General features: G+C 42.5%; 1 protein-coding gene across 1 annotated transcript in view; it reads right to left on the bottom strand.

Moving 5' to 3' along the window:
- Window positions 1–14,503: 14,503 nt before the first annotated feature.
- Faf1 (Fas associated factor 1) overlaps window positions 14,504–21,475 on the bottom strand; it is a 299,200-nt gene continuing 292,228 nt past the window's right edge. Inside the window, exon 19 of the mRNA XM_069987264.1 lies at window positions 14,504–14,758. Within this exon, the coding sequence (XP_069843365.1) occupies window positions 14,675–14,758 (84 nt within the window). The 3' untranslated portion in view covers window positions 14,504–14,674. The remainder of the gene's footprint in view (window positions 14,759–21,475) is intronic.

Raw genomic sequence — 21,475 nt, 5'->3', positions numbered from 1 at the left:
GCGCCGACTAGGAGAAGGTCTGGGGGCACCGCTGGGGGCGGGGGGACCTGGGAGGCGTTGACTTTTGCGCTGTTTGCCCGCGGTCTCGGAACAAGCAGACGCCATCTGTTTGCCGGCTGCGACGCGTTCCGTTTAATTACCCTCCCCGGCAGCCTAATAGAGATGATATTAAACTAAATCTTTCTGACATTAAAAGTAATTATCCCCAAACCGTAGGCTCCGGGACGAGATCGCCCCTCCCTCCACCCCCACCCCACCCCTTCCTCGGCTACTCAGGATTCCAGGAGTTTGGCTGAAACTCTTCACCTGGGAAAAGGGGCCTTCAGGAAGGCACCTTTGGGAAAGGGGGGTCTCTGCAGGCAGCCTGACACGCATTCCCCCGCAGGTCACGGACGCCCGCGTTCACGCTAGACACACGCACGTGTACACAAACCACAGGATTCCCCACACCCCCACTTTGTAGAGTGACCTCGAATCCCTCGGCCATGCGCACCCCTGGGAGGACATGGAGAGGTGCAACCTAGTCTGCCGTCCCCAGTAACGCGGTCCTTTTCGGTGGTCAAAGCCACGGATCGGCCTCAGCTAGGGCCCAGGCAAGAGACAGACTTCAGGGGCCAGAAGAACCTGTCACCCCCGGTCTGGGCAGGGAGCTGCCCGGCGTCCGGCGCTGCCTCTGTAGAGGTGGAGTAAGTCGTACCAGCGTTTTCGTGGCAGAACGGGCTCCCCTGGTCAGAGGAGGGATCTGTCCACATCTAATGCAGGAAGAGAGCAAACCTGGGACACTCGGCGTTCCCCAGCCAACGCCGCCGGCCGCCGCCGATCGCACTGTCCCAGACTAAGTGCCACTGACCCAAGTCTGACCCCAGGCCCTCGCCTGCACCTGCCAGGCGGGGTGGGGGTGGGGGTGTCTCAGCTTCTCCCTGAACCTTCGACCTTTCGCCGGAGGAGCAGGCGGAGGGGCAGACTGAAGGCGGGGCGGGGGTGGGGGGAATGTACCGGCTCCGAGTGGCCGGGGCGTCGGTGCAGGCTCAGCGGCAGCTGCAGCCCTCCTCGGACCACGCCCCATCTGCGGGACGTACACTGGGGAGTCAGCTCCCTTCGCCACCACCTCTGGTTAGGTGCTCGCGGGCCTGGGACGAACGCCCGCCGCCCCTGTTTGTATCCATCTCTTTGCTTTTTCTGCACACGTACCGTGTGCCTCCGAGACTCGGCCAACCCCGCGGTGCGCGCAGGGTCCCTCGGCACGCAGTCCATGGGGGATGGGATCGCCGAGGTTCAGCGTTCAGCCAGGCGAGGTAACTTGCCTGGGGCCACAGTGCTGCGGAGCCTTGAGAAAGAAATCCAGACCCAGTTTCCATTCAGTGGCTTTTGTCTCCCCACCCTCCCTTCTGAGCGGATCTCAGTCTTCCAAACGGGTTCGACTTCACCCAATTTGCCAAATTATTCTGGGAAACAAGAGAGAGCGAGAGCGCGCGGGTCGCTTATTCTTGTAATGCAGCATTTGTTGAGCAAATAGTATGCGCCAGGCCCTGAGGACTGGAGATGAAGTCACCGTGATGGCCCTTAATAGAGATTACTGACCAACTGGGTACACTAGTCACCTAGCCAGTGCCCTTAACAGAGGGAATAGGGGTGCCGGAGACACTAGTTTGAAATTCTCTAGTTTGAGAAGGAGGGAAAGAGATCAGGGGACTTCCTGAAGTAAGAGACCCCTGATGTGAGACCTTAATTTCCTCCAAGAAATTACTGCTTAATGCAAACATTTTATAAAACATTTAAGACAATTCAGCAAAAGGGTGTATATTTTCCTAAACTTTTTTCTGTATATCGACAAAAATATAGTTTTGTTTACAAATAAACATTTTTCATGCCAATCAACAAGTTTAGATAGTCTTTTTAAAGGTTTAATTATTCCATTCTATGGATAATTCTTTGTAATAAGTCGTTTTGTTTTTCCAGTTTTTGCTCTAGTAACACTTGCTGCAACGAACATACGTTGTGACTGTGTCTAGTTCTTTCCTTAGGATAAATTCCTAGAAAGAAGATAGACTAGAGGCTCCCCTTTTTGGTTCCTACTTGCCAAGTCGACCTCAGGAAAGGCTGTTAAAGAACTCAGCAGAAATATCTTTTGCTGATTGTTTTAATTCTTGCAAACGCAAGCAAAAATAATATGTCATTGTCACTGTATTTTTCATTTTCTTAGTTATTCCTTCCATTGTTTCTATATGTGTTGGTCATGTTTTAAAGATTCTTTTTTTAAAAAAAATGTTAGTTTCGTCTGTCAGTTTTAATAACTATCTATCCATATGCCAGAGAGTAGCATCCTCTTCTATGCCAAATTGCTGACCTTCCCAGCCTTTTTGCTTTTCTTTATCCTGTTTTGTTATTGTCATATCGGGAGTTGTTTTTTTAAATTATGTAGTCAAACCTAATATTCTACAATACTGTAAAAACATATAATTTAGAAAGAAACAAGCATTTCCAAAAAAACCCAACCTTCTAAATTCATTCAATTATATTTTAGATTAGCTCTTATTTACTTTTATCCCTTTATATAAAATTAATTTTGATGGAAGATTTGAATTTTGTCACCTAATTCCTCTCCCCCATGATTATTTATCACAGCACTGTTTAATGCCCATTCCCCCACTGACCATATATTATGTAGTACAATCTCAGATATCCTTTGTCAGTTTCAGCATTTCTATGGAGCTATTTATTCTAGTTTCAGTCTTGATATTTTAATTATAGTTTTATAATATTGGAGGCGGGCAGGTTAAATTAGTTTCCCCACATTTTTCATAGCTAGTTTCAAAATACAGTCTTCTGAATAAACATTTTATGATTTTAAGGCTATTTTTATTTTAAAAAGTAAATTTGGAAATTTAAGTACCTTTAGAAATTAATGAGAGAACATTATGCATCTTCATAGTATGCACTGTCTCCATCCAGGACATAAGGTGACTTTTCACAACTATTATGCTTCTTGCTAAGTGGTGTCATTTTAGTTCTGACTGTCATATAGTTCTGATTCTTAACCATAATCCTCTCTATGCTATGTAACTACTGTGAATGGATCTTTTTTCATCTGCTATAACAACTAATTTTTATGTGAGGAACATAAGAAAGTTACTGATTATATTTATCTTGGACACAGGGTCCTTTCTGATCTCTTGTCCATTTAAAAATTTCAAATTAGTTATCAGAGTTTTCCAAGACCCAGAAAAATGAGCTAGAAAACAACTCAGAACTGAGTTGTTTTTAGGCAGGCAGAGGAGGAAAAAGGATGTAGAAGAAACTGGAATGGCCCAGGTGATTTGCAGGTTCTTCTGGGAGTGGTATATACCCATAGATTGGTCTTAGCATCCCAGGAAGATCTCTGAAAATTAGTGCTCATGAGTCAGCTTCGAGGCTGAAGTGTCCCCCAGATGGAGAATTCTGCTGTGATGTGTGACCTTGAGTGAATTCCCAGCCATATATGGGCTTGCTTCTCAAGGGAAAGGCATTAGGTCTGGTTCCCAGGCAGGATCAGCCTGGATTTGAGTCTGGACTGTCCCTTGGAAGTGCAGGCAGAGACTGTTGACAGCCATATACTCACTCCTACCCTGTAATCCCCAGGTTATGGACCAAACTAAAGAAGGGATGGATCTAGAAAGCAGCCTAATCAACCCATGCAGTTCTACCCTCTATTTTTCTTGTGTTCTCCTGCTTCTTATCATTCCCTTAAAGAATGAATCTACTGACGACTTCTTCACTTACTTCCTGCTGGGTTGCATAATCTTCTAGGTAATGTGTACCCAGCTCCCTGATTTCCGCAGAGCCTGTCAGGTCCTTCCCTTCTCCAATTCAGAGGCCAATACTGCTTAGTTTAGAGGTACCTCAATTCCCCAAATGGGTGGTTCAGGCTCCAGGCGTGCAGTGGCATCAATGAGCAGATGCCTGGCTGCCCCCTTCCAAGTCACAGTTAGTTATCTGGAAGGTTTCTATTCATTCCTTTTTTTTTTTTGCCAGTTCTGGGGCTGTACTATGTCCCTGACACTTGAGCCACAGCACCACTTTCTGGTCTTTTCTGTTTGTGTGATACTGAGGAATTGAACCCAGGGCTTGAAGCATGCTAGGCAAGCACTCTACCACTAAGCCACATTCCCAGCCTCTACCCAGTCTTTCAAACCTAGTTTCTTAAGAGGCCCCAGGGTCTCTTGTCAGAAGAACAAACATGCACACACAGACCCTGGGAGCTGTCCACCTGCCTCTGCACTGTCACACAGCCACCATCTTCATCTCCAATTTCTGTCATCTCCAATGACAGAACACTGAGGTTCAGAGAAGTGACGGTCTCAGTTATACAGATAGTGTGAGAAGGGTGAGAACAGTTCTTTGTATCTATGGAAGAGAGATTAGTTAAAGACTAGGAAGTAGAGGTGAGGCTACTTTCCCTATCTAGTTCCCCAACCTGAATGAGTGTGGAAGAGGTCAGAGGCAAAAAGGAAGGAAACTTCCTTTACGCTTTGGAGTCTGGTTTTTGTAAATGGCTTTTCATGCCTTTCTGTGGACCTATAGCCTCTCTTCACCCCACAGGACTGACAGTATTATGTCCCACTGCAGGTTCAGAGTCTGACATTTCTTTAAGTTTCCTCAGCATCTGTAGTTCAGCTGTGGACTAGAGTCTTGAACATTTCTGTAAGCTTGCAGGGAGAGGTAAAATGTCACATTTACTGAGTCACTGTGAGTATGAGTCATGTGAAGTCTTTTTTTTTTTTTTTTTTTTTTGCTGGTCCTCGGGCTTGAACTCAGGGCTTAGGCTGTCCTGAGCCTCTTTATGTTCAGGTCTAGCACTCTACCACTTTGGCCACAGCACCACTTCCAGTTTTTTTCTGAGTAGTTTATTGGAAATAAGAGTCTCCACAGACCTTTCTGTCCGATCTGGCTTCAAACAGTAACCCTCAGATCTCAGCCTCCTGAGTAGCTAGGATTATAGGTATGAGCCACCAGTGCCCAGCTGTACAGTCCTTCTTAGTGTCCTTCACTTAGTAAAACTCTCAAAGTATACTGGTTATTATCTATAAGCAGTTACTAAATGAAACTTTCTTTTTGCCATCTCTCTAGAGAAGAAAACTCCTTCTCAATATACTACTACTACTACTACTACTACTACTACTACTGGTCATGAAGAAAGATTAGGGGAGCTGGCAACAGCTGTCTCCTGACTATGTACCTTAATCCCAGAGTTCCTCCAAAACCAGAATTTTGGTGGCTTTACATGATACAGAGACTCCCCAGCAAGTCAAAATGCTCAATATCCAAGAGGAATCCAGGTCACTTTCCTTTCTTGTCACCTCACCAGCTCCTCCTGCAATGCTCTAGAGTGTCTATTACTCAGACCACAAAGCATAACACATCCTTTCCTAGTAAGTATGAAAGGAGAGGTCAACCCAGGGCCACCCCAATCTCTCAGGGAGGTGTTCCTCCATCCTCATCTTCTTTTAGAGCCTGTTATTTGGGGCACACAGTTTGGTGGTAAGGTTGGTTCATAATAGGCTCCCCACTGGTGCAGTATCACTTTTATTCAAGACCGCATGTTTGGAGAAACCAAGGCATGTAGGTGATAGCTACACAAGCCAGTTCCTCAGGAATATTTGCTGTACTTTAAGGCATGCCTTAGGCGACCTTGGGAAAGTCATTCAGTGCTCTGAGCCTCAGTTTCTCCATCTGTAAGGAATAAGGAAAGGTGAACCTATTGAAGCAGGAATGTTCTGAAATGAGAAAAGGACAATACAGACCTAGCCGGGAAGACTCTGATTCTCATGATGTTCATCAGCGGCTTTGGCACTCATCCCTAGGAATATAGCAACTCCCTGGCTGCTCACCTGATTACCTTTACATGTGTTTCATCCAACCCCAAAACACAGAAAAAGTTTCAGTAAGTCTCTCCTATTGCTAACTCCTCAGAAAAGCCTTATGCAAATGTTACTAGTGTGTGCCCAAATAAGGCAGGTAACATTTAGAGGGCCTAGAGACCTGAACCCAGAAGACAGATTCCATTCTGATCTTGTAGGCTGCCTCTCTTCTCTATTTCTGGGATCTTAGACTGTCAGACATAGCAGGCCCATTTCTTACAGAGCTCTCAAATAGAGTTTACCTTTCCCCAGAGGCCTTTCTGACCCTCAGACTGGGGCCTTTTTGACGTTCCACAGCTCTAAGAACTCTCTTTAGTCAGTCCTCACATTAGTGATCCCATTCTACTCCTGCTTGGAAGGACTAAGTTAACAGGGAAGGCTTAAAAGTAGTGTTGAATGAAAGGCATCAACAATGAACGTGTGAATAGAAGCTCACTTAATTTCTGTAAGACAAAGGACACCCAAATAGTACTTAAATTAAATGCTGGTTTGCTGAAAACTCATGATTGGAAAAAAATGGCTTTTGAGATAGACATGCCCAAGCAAGAGTTCATGGATATGTGACACAGCTGAAAGTTCAGTAGCTCTGAGAAAATAGTGGCTATCTGCCTCAGTTCATGAGAATAGGAAGCAGGGTTAGGATGCTCCCTTCCATAAGACAGCATGGTGGTTTCTTGATTAGTATAGCATTTCCTTTCTGTGCTTTGTGCCAGGTCCATTGGAGGAGATCTTTAGGCAAATAATCATGCTATCTGCTCTGCTAGGAGAAAGCACAGGATTTGAATGGACCTTGACTTGTCCTGGGGAGTGGGTTCCCTGAAGCTTCTTAGAGTAGTGTGTAGTGTGACATAGTCTGGCCTGAATTTTGGTGCCAAATGAACATGATTCCTGGCTCCTTGCTTTACCAGCTGTGTGGCCTTGAGCTAATGACCTGATCTCTTATACTTCAGTTTTTTCACCAGTGAAAGCAAGGAACACAATAGCTCCCACTTCATAAGGTAATGGTAAGGGAAAAAAGACCTAATATTAATAAATCAGTGCTTGGCATATAATAAATGTGTTTATTCTGTTATCAACAAGTATCTATCCAGCACCTATGAATTGCCAGGCCTATGCTAAGGAGTAAAACAAATCAGACTGCCCCTACTGTCATGGAGTTTGTGGCATGAACAAAATCTGAGTGAGTCTGGAGGTACAAACTGTCATCAAGGAAGAGTTTGAAAGAAGAGCAGAGTAAGGAAGGAACTTGGGGGCTTCTTACATTTACAGCAGGCAGAACAGATAAATGCTTCTAGAGAGACAGAGAAGGATCTTTCACATAAAAATGGAAAATTAAGGTGGTACAGTTCCTAGGAGATAAAAGGAGTATACTAGAATATTCTCTCTGTGTGTGTGTGGAGTGTGTGTGTGTGTGTGTGTGTGTGTGTGTGAGAGAGAGAGAGAGAGAGAGAGAGAGAGAGAGAGAGAGAGAGAGAGAGAGAGAGAGAGAGAGAGAGAGAGAGAGTATCTTGGAGCTTGAAGTTACAACCTGGATGCTGTGCCTGAGCTTTTTTTTTTTTTTTTTAATTTTATTGTCAAGGTGATATACAGAAAGGTTACAGTTACATAAGTAAGGTATTGATTACATTTCTTCTTTGTTACCCCCTCCCTCATTTACTCATTTTTCTCCCTCTTTCCCTCCTCACCCCCAAGGTTCCCCTCTCTGAACTTTTTTTGTTGTTGGTCATAGGGCTTGAAATCAGGGCCTGGGAACTGTCTCTGAGCTCTTTTGCTGAAGGATAGTGCTCTAACTCTTTGAGCCACAGGGCCTCTTCTGGTTTTCTGGTGGATAATTGAAGACTAGAGTCTCAGACTTTCCTGCCTGGGCTGGCTTTGATCCTCAGATCTCAGTCTCCTTAGTAGCTAGGATTATAGGTGTGAGCCACCAGTTCCTGGCTTCCCTGAACATTTTTGCCCAAAGCTAGCACTCTACCACTAGAGCCACAGCTCTACTTCTACCTTTTTTGGTGGTTAATTTGAGATAAGTCTCATAGACTTTCCTGCTCAGCTGGCTTTGAACCACAATCCTTAGTTCCCAGTCTTCTGAGTAGTTAGGATTACAGGCATGAGCCACTAATGCCCAGCAGAATATTTACTTCTGTACTATTATTGGTCAGAAGTTAAACCTGCTAAAGCTTCTGAGGGAGGCAGAAGCTCATCATGAAATAAAGCAGCAGGAATGAGCTCAGGGTACAGATCAAGAGAAGTTCAGTTCCTCTCCCAAATAGATTTATCTCTTGAATGGTAACTTCATCTTTCTGAACCTGTTTTCTTGGATGTAAAATAAGGATAACAATAGTGCTGACCTCATAGTGTAATTCTGAGATGCTCCTAGCATGGAGTTGGCCTTATCTAGGGACACAATACCAATTCTTTAATTTTTTTTTCTGCTCAGCAGCTCCAGTTGGTTTAGCTCCAGCTTCAATTAATTAACTGCTCCAGTAACCATTGGGTGTACAACTTCAATATGCCAGACCCTGGGTTGGCTCTAGAAACAGATGATTAAGGAATGGTTTCTTGCCCTTTCAATGTTCCCAGATGAGTTAGAGGTTAGAGCTGGAAGTGACCACCTTATTAGTACTTGGATACATGTAACTCATTACTCAAATTGTTAGTACATTCACATTTACTGTGCTTATTGTGCACTAGTCATTTTGCTAGGCTTTGAGGACATAAAGTAAGTTGGGCTTTTTCTGGGGCTCAATCCAGGTGAGGGAGGATAGAAAGTTTATATAGTTTGGAATAACCCAGTGCTAGGGCAGCACAAGGCTAAAGGGTCAGCACACAGACATCTAATCTGTGGGTATGGAGGGGTGTGCCAATGTTTAAGAAAAAGCATTTTGGAGGAAGTGAAGTCAAAACTGAAAGTGAAAGATGGAAGATAGAATTCTATGAAGGCAGAGGAGATCATGCACAAAACCAGAGTATAGAAAGCTAGCAGGTTCAGGCAATTGCTTGCTCAGAATGTATTGACATGTTTAGAGATACAGATCGGAAGGGAGGAAGGGGCCAGACAACAAAGAGTTTAAATCAAGAATTTGGGTTTTATCTGGAAGGCTGTGTGTGTGTGTGTGTGTGTGTGTGTGTGTGTGTGTGTGTGTGAGAGAGAGAGAGAGAGAGAGAGAGAGAGAGAGAGAGAGAGAGAGAGAGAGAGAGAGAGAGATGTTGAGACAGGCACTTCTTCCTAGTAACAGTGTGGAGACTGGTCTAGAATAAGGAGTACAGAGATGAGGATCAAGTAAGATATAATTTTGAAATTCTAGTGAGATGATAAAGAGGAGAAAGAGCAGTGGAGAAAAAAGGAGAGAGAGCAGGAAATGGACTTTGGAGGCATCTTAAATCATTGCATGCACTTAAAAACAAAAGGCATTATTTAAATCTCAGCTCCTGGACACATTTCTATATGAGAGGCACTAACTCTTAGGGAATCAGTCACTGGAGAATTTCCTATTTAAATGTGGCTTTGCTCTTCTGAGCATCTACCAATACTTTAAAAGTTACTACTACCGTTATTTGAAATGCTTTGGGAGTATGTTCTACTTTCATTGAATGCAGCATGTTATTGTCACAGACACAGCAGCGTCTTCAGGTTCAGAAGTCTACATACAGCTGGGTACTGGTGGCTGATACTACTCAGCTACTCAGAAGGCTGAGATCTGAAGATGGTGGTTCAAAGCCAGTGGGGGCAGGAATATCCATGAAACTCTTATCTACGATTAACCACCAAAAAAGCTGGAAGTGGAGCTGTAGTTCAAGTGGTAGAGTGCTAGCCTTGAGACACAGCACCCAGGCTCTTTGAGTTCAAGCCCAAGGACTGGAGTGCATGCATGCGCCTGCACACATGCACACACACACACACACACACACACACACACACACACACACACGCATACATAGTCGAGATGCAAAACTGCTCTCTGCTCTTTGTCAATTGTGGAGTTTGGGCAATTGCTTTGCCTCTTTGAAAGAATATCCACCTCACAGGCTTGTAAGGTGAAGGTCTGTAACTGAGCGTAGTTCTGGGCATATCCTAAATGATCAGCGAGGGCTCTTTGATGGTTCCTAAAGTCCTAACATAAGTCTTGGACTTTTTGTTTCTGCTCTTCCTTTGATGTTCCTTCTCATGAACTGCCACTTCTCACTGCAATGATAACCCACTTAAAAAAATTATATGAGTTTGCAGAATAAATAACAGCTGTTCTGCTTTACATTCAGTCTTCAAAAGACCTTATCAACTAGATACTGTTAACATTTCCATTTTATAAGAAAGCTGAAAAATGGAAACAGAGAAAGGTAGCATTCCCAGGACTAGAGGCGTGGCCTGGACCCAGGCAATATGTCTCCAGAGGCTGTGCTCTTTTTTTTTTTTTTTTTTTGTCGGTCATGGGGCTTGAACTCTGGGCCTGGGCGCTGTCCCTCAGCTCTTCAGCTGAAGGCAAGTGCTCTACCACTTGAGCTACAGCGCCACTTCCGGTTTTCTGGTGGTTTATTGGAGATAGGAGCTCACGGTCTTTCCTGCCCGGGCTGGCTTTGAACCGCGATCCTCAGATCTCAGCCTCCTGAGTAGCTAGGATTACAGGCGTGAGCCACCAGCGCCCGGCAAGAGGCTGTGCTCTTAAGCACACCTTATACCAGCTTTCAAAAACCAAAAGCCACAATTAACAGATGGTGGACAGAGTTAGGACTGAAGATGAGATCAAAGCTCCTTTACTGGTATTTCCTTTCAGACCAAACTTTCAAAATGCAGCAGAGAGGTTTGTGGCCAGTTGTTAAGGGTCATCTTCCAAAGCTGTTTTATTTTTTGGGGGGGTGGGGTGGGGAGGAGTAGGGAGCAGTACTGGGACTTAATTCAGGGCCCTGTGTTCTTGCTCAGGTTTTTCTGCTCATGGCTGGTGCTCTACTCCTTGAGTCATCTCTCCAGTCCAAAAGCTATTTGGAACAAGATACTAAATTCAGGTGGTTCAAGTCAAGAGAACTTACTGGCTGCATTTCATCCTCTTGAGAGGTTCTTTTAGACAAAAATATGGGTTGCCAAAAAGAATGGACAGGTTCAACTCCCACATGGTCTGATTTTTGTATGTACAATATAAATGATGGCTATTTTTATTTTTTATTTTTTTGGTTAGTAGATCCCACTAAAATTTGGTCAATGCAATTTCACTTCCCAGAAAAATACAATAGTAGAGGGCCCCAAGAGCCATTCTTGGGTTTGAAACTTAGTCTACGGAAGAACAGTGGGAAATGAGACTATTAAGGCTTCAATCTTGAGTCTTCTACTGACAAGCTTTGGACTAGGCAAACCAGACAGCTCCTTGTGCAAAAATGAAATGATCGTCTGCCTTGCTCATCGCAGTGGACTGTGACAATATGTGAAAGGTGTGCTAAAGTGCAGGAGTTTTGTCGGGATATTGAGTTTCAGAGAAGTTACTCACCTTAAGGTTATAATGTCTAAATGGCAGAATCAAGGTTCACATGAGAAGGCAGTGAAGTTTCCAGAGTGCTTATGTATGTGAGGAACTCTCAACTGGCCATATGAGAAAATACAGACTGTAAAGTGCAATACCTGTGTGTCACTTTTGACTGAATTTAAGGTTCTTGTCCCATTCATTGGTGGGGCCCAGGACTGGGTAGTTGAGGGGATGGGTAACAGTGTGTGGATCAGTAATGGTGTTAATGGAAACAAGCGATATCCTCTGGTACATCCAAATAAAGGTTATGTGCAACCTCTTAGTAATCCACTCCACTGTTTATGGATGAATGGAAGATGGTTTGTAATGTCTCAAGGCATAGGATGGATACTATTAAACTGTAGATCTCCTTAACATATAACTTTATGATGTTGGTTTTGTAGTATTTTAATCTTTTCAATATTTTCCTCCTATTTTATTGGTATGCTCCTGACATAGCTAGGAGGAACATCCATCTTTTTATTGGTTGACATGGGGGTCTTGGAAACTTTTGGCCCAGGGTGGCCTTGAATTACAATCCTTCTCTTGAGTAGCCAGGAATACAGCTGTGAGCCACTGTTCTCACTATACATCATGTTCGTAATGACTTAAATAAAAATGTATATGTTATTCTCCTATATTAGAGAATAAACCCTAAATAGATGTTAAGTTATTAAAAAGAAGAGACTGGTTTTTTGCTAACAAAAAAGGCACTGTGCTTTGATGAATTATTTTTACAGTAAGTATAAAAACCAAGCAAGATATTGATTTGAAATGAAAAAAAAAAAAAAAAAAAAGGATTCTACAAAAACTGATCTCATCCAGCTCAGGCTGCGGATGATTACAATTCAGAGATGAACACCAGAATGTCTCATAAAACTAACAGTGCCAGAGGCTGGCAACATCCCAAACTAGATGCCTCCAAAAAGATTGTATCTTCTGAAAGACAATGGGAAATTGGCAATATTTCCTTAAACTTTGAAACTAATTTTCTGAACTCACAACTGATAACCCAAGAATCCAAAGGAGTGAACTGGAATGGGGAGAGGACAGGAACCACGAAGCTCACTGTAAACAGCTGGGCAGAGAATGTTGAGAAAACATTCTGGCTGACTCACTGAATCTGAGGGTGGAATGTGTGGGGCATGGATGTCTGAGAGTAGGAGAAAAAATTCTGTGGTAAAAGCAATTAATTTTAAAGTTGTGCCTGCATGAGAAAGTATAAAATGCTGGAGCTTAGTAGCTGAGAACGCCATGTGTGAACAGTGACAATTAGCTGATGTCTTTCCTAGCTATGGGGCTTAAAGGAGGAGTTTATGAGGCTGAGCAGGCCACTGAGAACTTTCCAAGACAAGGTTGAAAAAGGTTTTTCAATTTCACACACATTCAAGTAACATTTAATAGCTTTTATGAAAATGGTTTCAGAGTGAAGTCTATATTGTTGGTATACAGAAGTGAATGGCGTGGGAGGGAACCATATAATGAAGCCAAACCCAAATTAGATGGAACAGGTTAAACAAGAAAGTGAATTCAGAGACCCCTCTCTCAAACCCACAATCTCATTGTTGTTTCTGAATATAGCCTGAGTTCAGTGCCCTGTCTTTTCCACAGCACCTATAGGGGCAATGTCTACCTGGAGCCTTAATGTCCTGGAAATGACTCTCTTGTGCAGCCAGTTAGAAAGGAAGTAGAGCTAGAGAGGAAGGGCTATGGAGAGCTCCCCTCATGGTAGGTCTTCCTTTCAGCCTCCCTAGAGAGACCTGTGGGGCCAGAGAAAGCCCTCATGTAAGCAAATGAAGCACAAGTCTTTTAGAGTTTCAGGGGGAGGTCCCAGGTAGAACATGAAAGGAAAAACAGATGGAATTTTCCTGACTACCATCCACTTTTGGGTAGAAAGAAATGACCAAACATATTTCCAGCTTTCATTAAGAGTTTTCTAACAACATCTTGCTGGGGCCAGGGGAGCAAACCTAGCACTTATATTTAGAAAATATTCTCAACTCCTAGAATAAAGACCTATGAAAACATTTCAAGACTAAAAGGAAATCACTGGCTATGAAGGTATAAAGATAGTTCTTATGAACTACTACTGCAAACTGCAAGTCCACAGATTACAAAATTCAAATCTACTAAATCAAACCTCAAATTATTGAATACAGGTATCACATGTCTTTTAGACTAAGCCCCCAAATTTTCTCTTAAATACATGAAATCTGAATTTTCAGTGAAAGAATGAGATCCCTTCTAATATTAAAAGTAGAGCAAGTTACTTATTATAGGAAATGCCCCATGACATCAAGTTAAACATGAAGTGAACCCAAATGCGCAATGGTATCTCCTAGAATGAGATTTTAACTGTAGACATGGTGCTTAAAATACCAAGTTTCAAAGCCCAAATGTATGAAGGAGGGACAAAAAAAAAAAGGGAGAATTGTATTCAGTATACAATATGATGGCTCAGCACCTTGGAAGCTGGTGTCTATGGGGTTCTAACTGACTCAACACAGACCTAACAGCAGCTTCTCACAGCTGGGTCAGATACCAAAGTCTTAATATTATCCGCTTTACACTACCTCAGCATTCACATTATGCACTTGAACACTTTCCCATGTTTCAGTGGAATAGTAAATACCTCCTAGATGGAGGTTGGAGATCCAAGGCAGCAGTATTAAATAAATATCTTGCATATATGTCAAAATAGTTCAAACAAAATCTTACATCTTAGTAATAAAGATAGAAAGTACCAACAAAAATGATATGCTTCTTTTTCCTCCTATGACAATGTTTAATCTCCATGCCAAGAATGTCCCATTTGACTTTTTTTCCTCTGCCTCTTAAAATCAGGTGACAAAGTAGAGATCCAGTCATGAAAATAAAAAGGCAGAGGTGTAAGCCCTGGCTCAATGAGACATATCAAATACACAGCATCCTGGTGTCACAAGACAGAAAGAACTGTCATAGGACACTGGGCACTAGAGAAGTTAAAAACTCTTACTAGTGATCACTCACACACCAACAGTGCACTAGTCATTGAACAGGGCAAAGTGCAGGGGAGGGGCAGGTGGCAGAATTGTAATTCTTCATCATGAGGGTTGGGAACATACACTCATGGATGGGAAATTTTAAGTAGCTATGTTTATTATTACTTTTTTTTTCCAGCAATCTTGCAAGAGGCAGAAGTGTGACACTGAACTGAGTGAGACGAGCATGTGGGTGGTTGGCGATGAGCCCATCTCTTGACGAGGGCCAGTGGCTTGTCAAGGAATGGCTGGTTCCACCGCCGAGCCGAGTTTACTCTTTTGCTTCAAGAAAAAGGGTTTCTTGAGGAAACAACTTTACCTCCAATAAAGATTTATTGGGGTCCAGCTGAGTTACCTGAAAAGAAAGAAAATACATTTAAAAGTCTGGAACAAGGATAATTTTGTCTACATGGCATTCAGTGCACCTGTGTGTATTGATTTTTGAGCCTATTACAACATGCAAGAGTGAGCATTTTCTTTCTTTTTTTCTCTTTCTTTTTTTTGGTTGGTCGTGGGACTTGAACTCTGGGCTTGGGCACTATCCCTCAGCTCTTCAGCTCAAGGTGAGCGTTCTACCGCTTGAGCCACAGCACCACTTCTGGTTTTCTAGTGGTTTATTGGAAATAAGAGTCTCATGGGCTTTCCTGCCCAGGCTGGCTTTGAACCATGATCCTCAGATCTCAGCCTCCTGAATAGCTAGGATTACAGGTGTGAGCCACTGGTACTAGGCAGAGTGAGCATTTTCACCTTATCTTATTCTATCTGCAAACTAATCCTGTGAGATGGGTATTGTTTTTCCTATCTGAGTAAACCAGGGCTCTCATAAAGGTCAAGTTTAGTGGAAGAACTATCACTGACCTCGAGGCATAGGTTTAAGAGACTCAACCTTTGCTTCCTGTGCCCTTGGAAAAGATGTTCCTTCAACAGCTGAATAGCATCCTGCAAGCCTCTGCTTGGTTAACTTGTGACAGCAAGGAGGTCTATTCTGCTTGTGAGTGCAAATTAAGACTGATGGACAAGAGCTAGGGCTTATTCCCACTAAAACCACATACAGTAAACTGAAGAAAGGTTATTCTACCAAATTTAAGATGGCTGTATCTTGCTGGCAAGGGGCAGCTTTTAGGGAGGCCTATATTATGATCTTCTTGTTGGGAATATATTTGGTTTGAAAAAAAATGAATCACCAGAAAATGAGGGATGGGGTAACAGTGTTTAAAAACAAACGTACTCATTACCTTACTTATGTAACTGTAATCTCCCTGCTCATCACCTTTTCAATAAGGATTAAAAAAAAAGAATCACCTAATATTACCACCTTATATTCTAGAGACAAGAAATATAAACTACTGAAAGTAAAGCTAGGCAAAACCTTCTTTGTACTATGGGACACAGAGATTCTAAATTAGGTTTCAGCCTTCCTAAGCCAGCACAGGGATGGTATATGAAAGTTTTCTGAAAGAGAGAGAGAGAGAGAGAGAGAGAGAGAGAGAGAGAGAGAGAGAGAGAGAGAGAGAGAGAGAGAGAGAGAGAGAGAGAGAGAGAGGGGAGAGAGAGAGAGAGAGAGAGAGAGAGAGAGAGAGAGAGAGAGAGAGAGAGAGAGAGAGAGAGAATCAAATATCAAAAGGGAGTAAGAGTTGGGGGTATAACTCAGTGGTACAGTGTTTGCCTAGCATGTGTAAGGCTCTCCCTGAATCAAGATCTCCACAATCCAGGTGATGAGTTTTAAAGGCACTAGTTTAATGGAAAGGACACAAGCTTTAGAACTACAAAAACTCTGGTTTAAATCACAGCTGTGTTGGCTATCAGCTTTGTGGCTTTGGGGGTATCAACCTTGTAGAACTGATGTGAAGATTAAATGAGAAAAATATAATTAGCAGTGTCGGGCACAGAGCAGGTGCCAATAATGGGTTCTGTGTGTGAGAGCAACTGTAAAGATAGCTGGACACACAGACAAATGGACAGCTCCAAGTGTGTGTGAAGAAAGGCCTGGCCGCCTCTTATCAGGCCTGAGGGTGCTTGCTCTGCTCTTTAGAGGAGCTCTGGGACTGTAGGCAAAGCCTGGCAGCACCTGAGGCAGGCAATTTTGTTTTCTGCTCAACTCAAGCCACTCCTAATGAGATGATTCTACTATCTTCTTCCAGCTAGTGGAAGGGGAACCCCTGGAGACCAAGACTGGGTATCACAAGCAGGCTGGGAAGTTTAAGGGGAAGCACTATCATCCACTATATTCAGATGGAAACTTAGTATGCCCAGGAGGGCCATTAAGGAGACACATCCACCTTAAGAATCTGCAGTGCTTATAAGTAACCCAGGGCAAAAAGCCAGATCTACCAGTATCTCTAGGTTATGGGCAGCTGGGCAGGAAAGGTAGTGGGGAGGGCCCAGCCTGCTGTCTTCCAATGCACTGGGGGGCATGCTGCTGGCAAATGTTTACCCACTTCCCCAATTAATGTACAATACTGCACTGGCTTCTGTCAACAAACTGAGCTGTGCTGCCTCTGCTCAGACTCTTTGGCATTTTCTGCCCAGCTGCTTCCGCTATTGTTCTTAATTAACATGCCAGAGCTCTTCCGGCATCTTCTACTTTGTTATTTGTGGTTTGTAAATACGATGTTTGCTGGGAGAAACCAAAACCAGAGTAGTGCCAGATCTGTGAGTATAGGCAGAAAAGATGTGCTGGGCAGCAAAAGAGGCTGGGACATCAGGCCTGCACTGTACTTTGCTGGGGTCGTCAACATACAAGGTTAGAAGATTCATAAACTATACCCACTTTTCACATGAGAAAACAGGGGCCAAGAAAAAATAAGCGATTTTTCTTTCTTTCTTTCTTTTTTTTTGTTGGTCATAGGGCTTGAACTCTGGGCCTGGGCGCTGTCCCTCAGCTCTTCAGCTCAAGGCTAGTGCTCTACCACTTGAGCCACAGCACCACTTCTGGTTTTCTGGTGATTTACTGGAGATAAGAGCCTCATGGACTTTCCTGACCTGGCTGGCTCTGAACCACAATCCTCAGATCTCAGCTTCCTGAGTAGCTAGGATTACAGGCGTGAGCCACTGGTGCCCAGCTTTAAGTGATTTTTCTCTAGCCATTTTAAATGGGACTTGGGAAAGAAGAAATATTTTTTTTGGAACATGTATTACATGTCAGGCACCTTATATTATTCTCATTTAGTCCATACAACAACCATGCAAGACAGTTGAACTGCAACAGTTACTTTTAAAAGGCCATATATTTTAAAAAGATCTATAGAATAATGTCTTAAAGGTGAAGCAAAACTACTCTAAAGCCTAGCTCTGTCATTTACAACCTATATGACTTTGAAGAAGTTATAAAATTTGAGAGCTTGTTTTTCCATCAATAAGAATGCGAATCATGTTTTCTCCTTTGTAGGTTGTTGGGATGGTTAAATGGAATGATATTGGTGAAGCCTCTGGTACAGTTCTGAGCCAGTACAGTAGGTGCTTAGTAGGTAGTAGCCATTACTGGATGGTGTGCTCCTTTGTTAGAGTGCTGGTCTGAAAACTGGACTGAAAATTGGAGCTTCATCCTCTTAGCCTCCTGGAGCCCAGGCATCATTCTGTCTTGTTTCTAACTCATTGCCCAACAGGAATGCTTCTTTCCCTGACTGGTTAATGCCTCCATCTCCGGAGATCCTCATTTCTAGTTTCAGTTCCCACCCTCATCTCTAGTATGGGTCCCATATATTACCATTGGATTGAACATGGGGTTCTGTTAGATTCTGTTACTCTCTCTGGTGTTTCAGAGCAAGCAGTTACCCCCTCACCTGGGATTCTTATGAAGAGTTTTCAAAGTAAGCCAGGGTAATCTTTGTTTCCTTTAGCTCTGCTGCCTGGTTTAAAGTGACTAAAGAGAGACTAGTCAGATGTAGGAAATGGCACTTCTCCCTAGCAAGATCGTGGCCATACTGTGAAACCATCCTATAGTGCTGGCAAGATCACATTCAAGAAGGAATAAAGCACACTAAGAGGAACCTCTTCTTAGGGAGGAGACTAAAATCTGTATCTCCCAAGAAAAATTTGAGGATAGAACTCTGTGTGGAAAGAGGGCCTGAAATGGTGGTGGTGCTATTGCTGAACGGGCAGGAAGGGGCTGTGCTGGTGCTCTACCTAGCTGAAATTTGACAAGAGAAGGCAGAGCAGATGTGCTCTGTGAGGGGGAGAGCTAGGACTGGTGAGACAAAAATCGAGGAGCAGCAGAAAGAACTCAGCTACTCAGAACACTTTTGAGAATCAGCAACAGCAGCAACTATGGCTAGTAGTACTTTTTCTTTTTTACCTTTTTTTTTTTCTCCCTTCTGGTCTTAATTTTCTTCTTGTCCTTCACAATCATCATAGCAACAGCTATGATGTGCTTGCTATATTTCTCCTGTAGCACCTTAACTAGTCTTCACAATAGCTCAGTGAAACTACTGCCATTTACAGATGAAGACATCAAAGTTATCTTGCCCTCTGTTGCAGAAAAGTAAGGTTTCACACTCAGGTCTGTCTGACTCCAAAGTTCAGGATAACCAGAATGATCCTGACTAACACCAGGACAACCTGCCTTGGGGAAGAAGCAAAGAGGGGAGGAAGTGAATAAACACTCTGTCCCTCCTAAAGACATTAAAATAGAGGCATATTTGCAAATGATAATGATAGCCAACATTTATTGAGCAGTTAGTTTGCACAAAACATTCTTTGTAGCACTTTACACACTTATATCAAATATTTTAGTTTTCATAATAATCCTCTGAGGTAGGCTGAGACAGATATAATGATTATCCCCTATTTTACAATTAGGAAAATTGAGATAATTTGCCCAAGTAACTTGCCTAAAGTCTCAAAGCTATGGAGGGCAGAGCTGGAGTGTTAATCAAGACAATCTAGCTTTGGAATCCACTTAATTAATAGCTTGCATTGCTAGATGTGTTTGCTGACAGTAGGATCCACATGGAGAAAGAAGTTGGATGCAATACCCTGAGTTTGTTTCTAACCAAGCTTCCAGGACATAAGATCTTCATTTTAAGAATGGCAAAAGGTCAAGAGTCATTAAAAAAAATCCTGAAATGTTTATAAAATACGAATACAAAAACCCAATCTGAGCTTGTGTTTTGCCATTTACTTGGGACTTTGCAGAATTATTGACCCTCTGAATCAACAGAAAATCCTATCCTTCGGGACTTGTCGGAGAGGAGGGGGTGTTCTCAGATAAGAGGTATAGTTTGACTTTGTCTACAGTTAGAAGAGTAAAGTCAACCATTCTGACATTTTCTTATTGTACTTAGGAAACCTGAATGGGTATATTTTCTCATTAAGATAATATTTTAGCAAATTGGCTTTGTGAAACATGTTTATATTGGCAAAAGAAGAATACATTCTCTACTGATTAAAGCTACTTTTGCCTATACTGACTTCTGTAGCAATTTGAAATTGCTTATACATATTATTGTTTTTTTTTAAGTCACTTCCCTGGTTTCAATTCCTTTTTAAAATGCATGACACTGCTGTTGAGGAAAATGTGAAACCATGCAAGAGATTTTTATTTGAGATCCCATTATCAACCCAAACTGTTAGGATGAGAATGTTGCACATAGTTCAAGTCTTCATTTCACAAGTGGGCAAATATGGGGCTCAGACAGGTCAAGTGACTTAGCCCAGGTCATACTGCTGATTAAGGGCAGATGCAGTATGCTATCCTAGGGTTCCTGACTTTTGTTTGGAACTCTTCAGAGCCAGATCATTCTGCCTCTCAAGTTTTTTTTTTTTGTCCATCATAGGGCTTGAACTCTGGGCTTGGGCACTGTCTCTCAGCTCTTCAGCTCAAGGTGAGCACTCTACCACTTGAGCCACAGCACCACTTCTGATGATTAACTGGAGATAAGAGTCTCACAGACTTTCCTGCCTAGGCTGGCTTTGAACCATGATCCTCAGATCTCAGCCTCCTGAGTAGCTAGGATTACAGGTGTGAGCAACAGAAGCCTGGCTCAACTTAAAAAAAAAAAAAACAATTAGAGAATAAACACAATAGTACTACTAGGTGGGAGCTATTTAAGGGCAGGAAATGAGGAATACTAAAAATAATAGGAGTAATTTGCATAGTACTTTACAGTTTGAAAGATATTTACACAAACACTAATTCAGTCAAGTGAGTTAGGTTCTATAATCAACCTTTCTTTGTTAATTATGTTAAGATATTGCTTTTATTTTGAAATTGAATAAAAAGGGAAGGTTGGGTCTGATATTTTATATTTAGAAAAAATCCTGCTAGGTTCGTTTTTTTTCATGTTCCTAATATATTTTAAAATTTATGGGAAAATGTACTACAGTAGTGTGGGGGGGGGGAGGGGAGGAATCTTTTTGTCAAACCAAAGTGCCTCTATCTTGTATACTGATATTTCCTAGTATTGATATTTCCTGGAATTATTTGCTTTTTGACTTCAATTATAACTATTATCTGTACTGTCTGTGACCAGCCAGCCATGTTAGGGATATGAATCTTGTGTCAAAGTAGTTAAAAGAATGAACTATAACTAACAGGTGTACTGCTTGTGAGCAGCCAGCCATATTAGGAAGATAAATCTTTATCAAAAGAGTTAAAAAAAATAAACTGTAACTACCAGGTGTGCTGCTTGTGACCAGCCAGCCATGTTAGGAAGATAAATCATTATTAATGGAATTAATGGGAATTATACCTTCTAGAGAGGGAGCTTACCACTGACCTCATCAACCTCTCCAACTGTATCAGCCATGAGGAGAAAATGTAAACCCTTGATAAGAATTAAAGAACAGCTCCCTTTCTAACCTCGGTAATCAATTGTACTAACTCCTTGACAAAGAAGAGGCACAGTTTGGAGTGGGATAAAAACTTAGCTGTCTACTCTCCCTGGTATGCCTGCCTAGCTCTGGGGAGGGTAATGGCAATGCACTCTTTTACGAAAAGCAATTGCCTTGACAAAATCTCCTATATCTCTTATGCATCTATTCATTTCTGATACCAGAGAGGAGTTGTGTGTTTCTAACAGTAGGACTTGAAAATCATGTCATTGGAATCAGCCCCACTCTAGAATAGGAAATG

The sequence above is a fragment of the Dipodomys merriami genome, unplaced genomic scaffold, assembly GCF_024711535.1.
Source record: "Dipodomys merriami isolate MVZ:Mamm:240054 unplaced genomic scaffold, mDipMer1.0.p SCAF_34, whole genome shotgun sequence".
In the NCBI taxonomy this organism is placed as follows: Eukaryota; Metazoa; Chordata; class Mammalia; order Rodentia; family Heteromyidae; genus Dipodomys; species Dipodomys merriami.
This window is presented reverse-complemented; position numbering and strand designations above follow the sequence as displayed.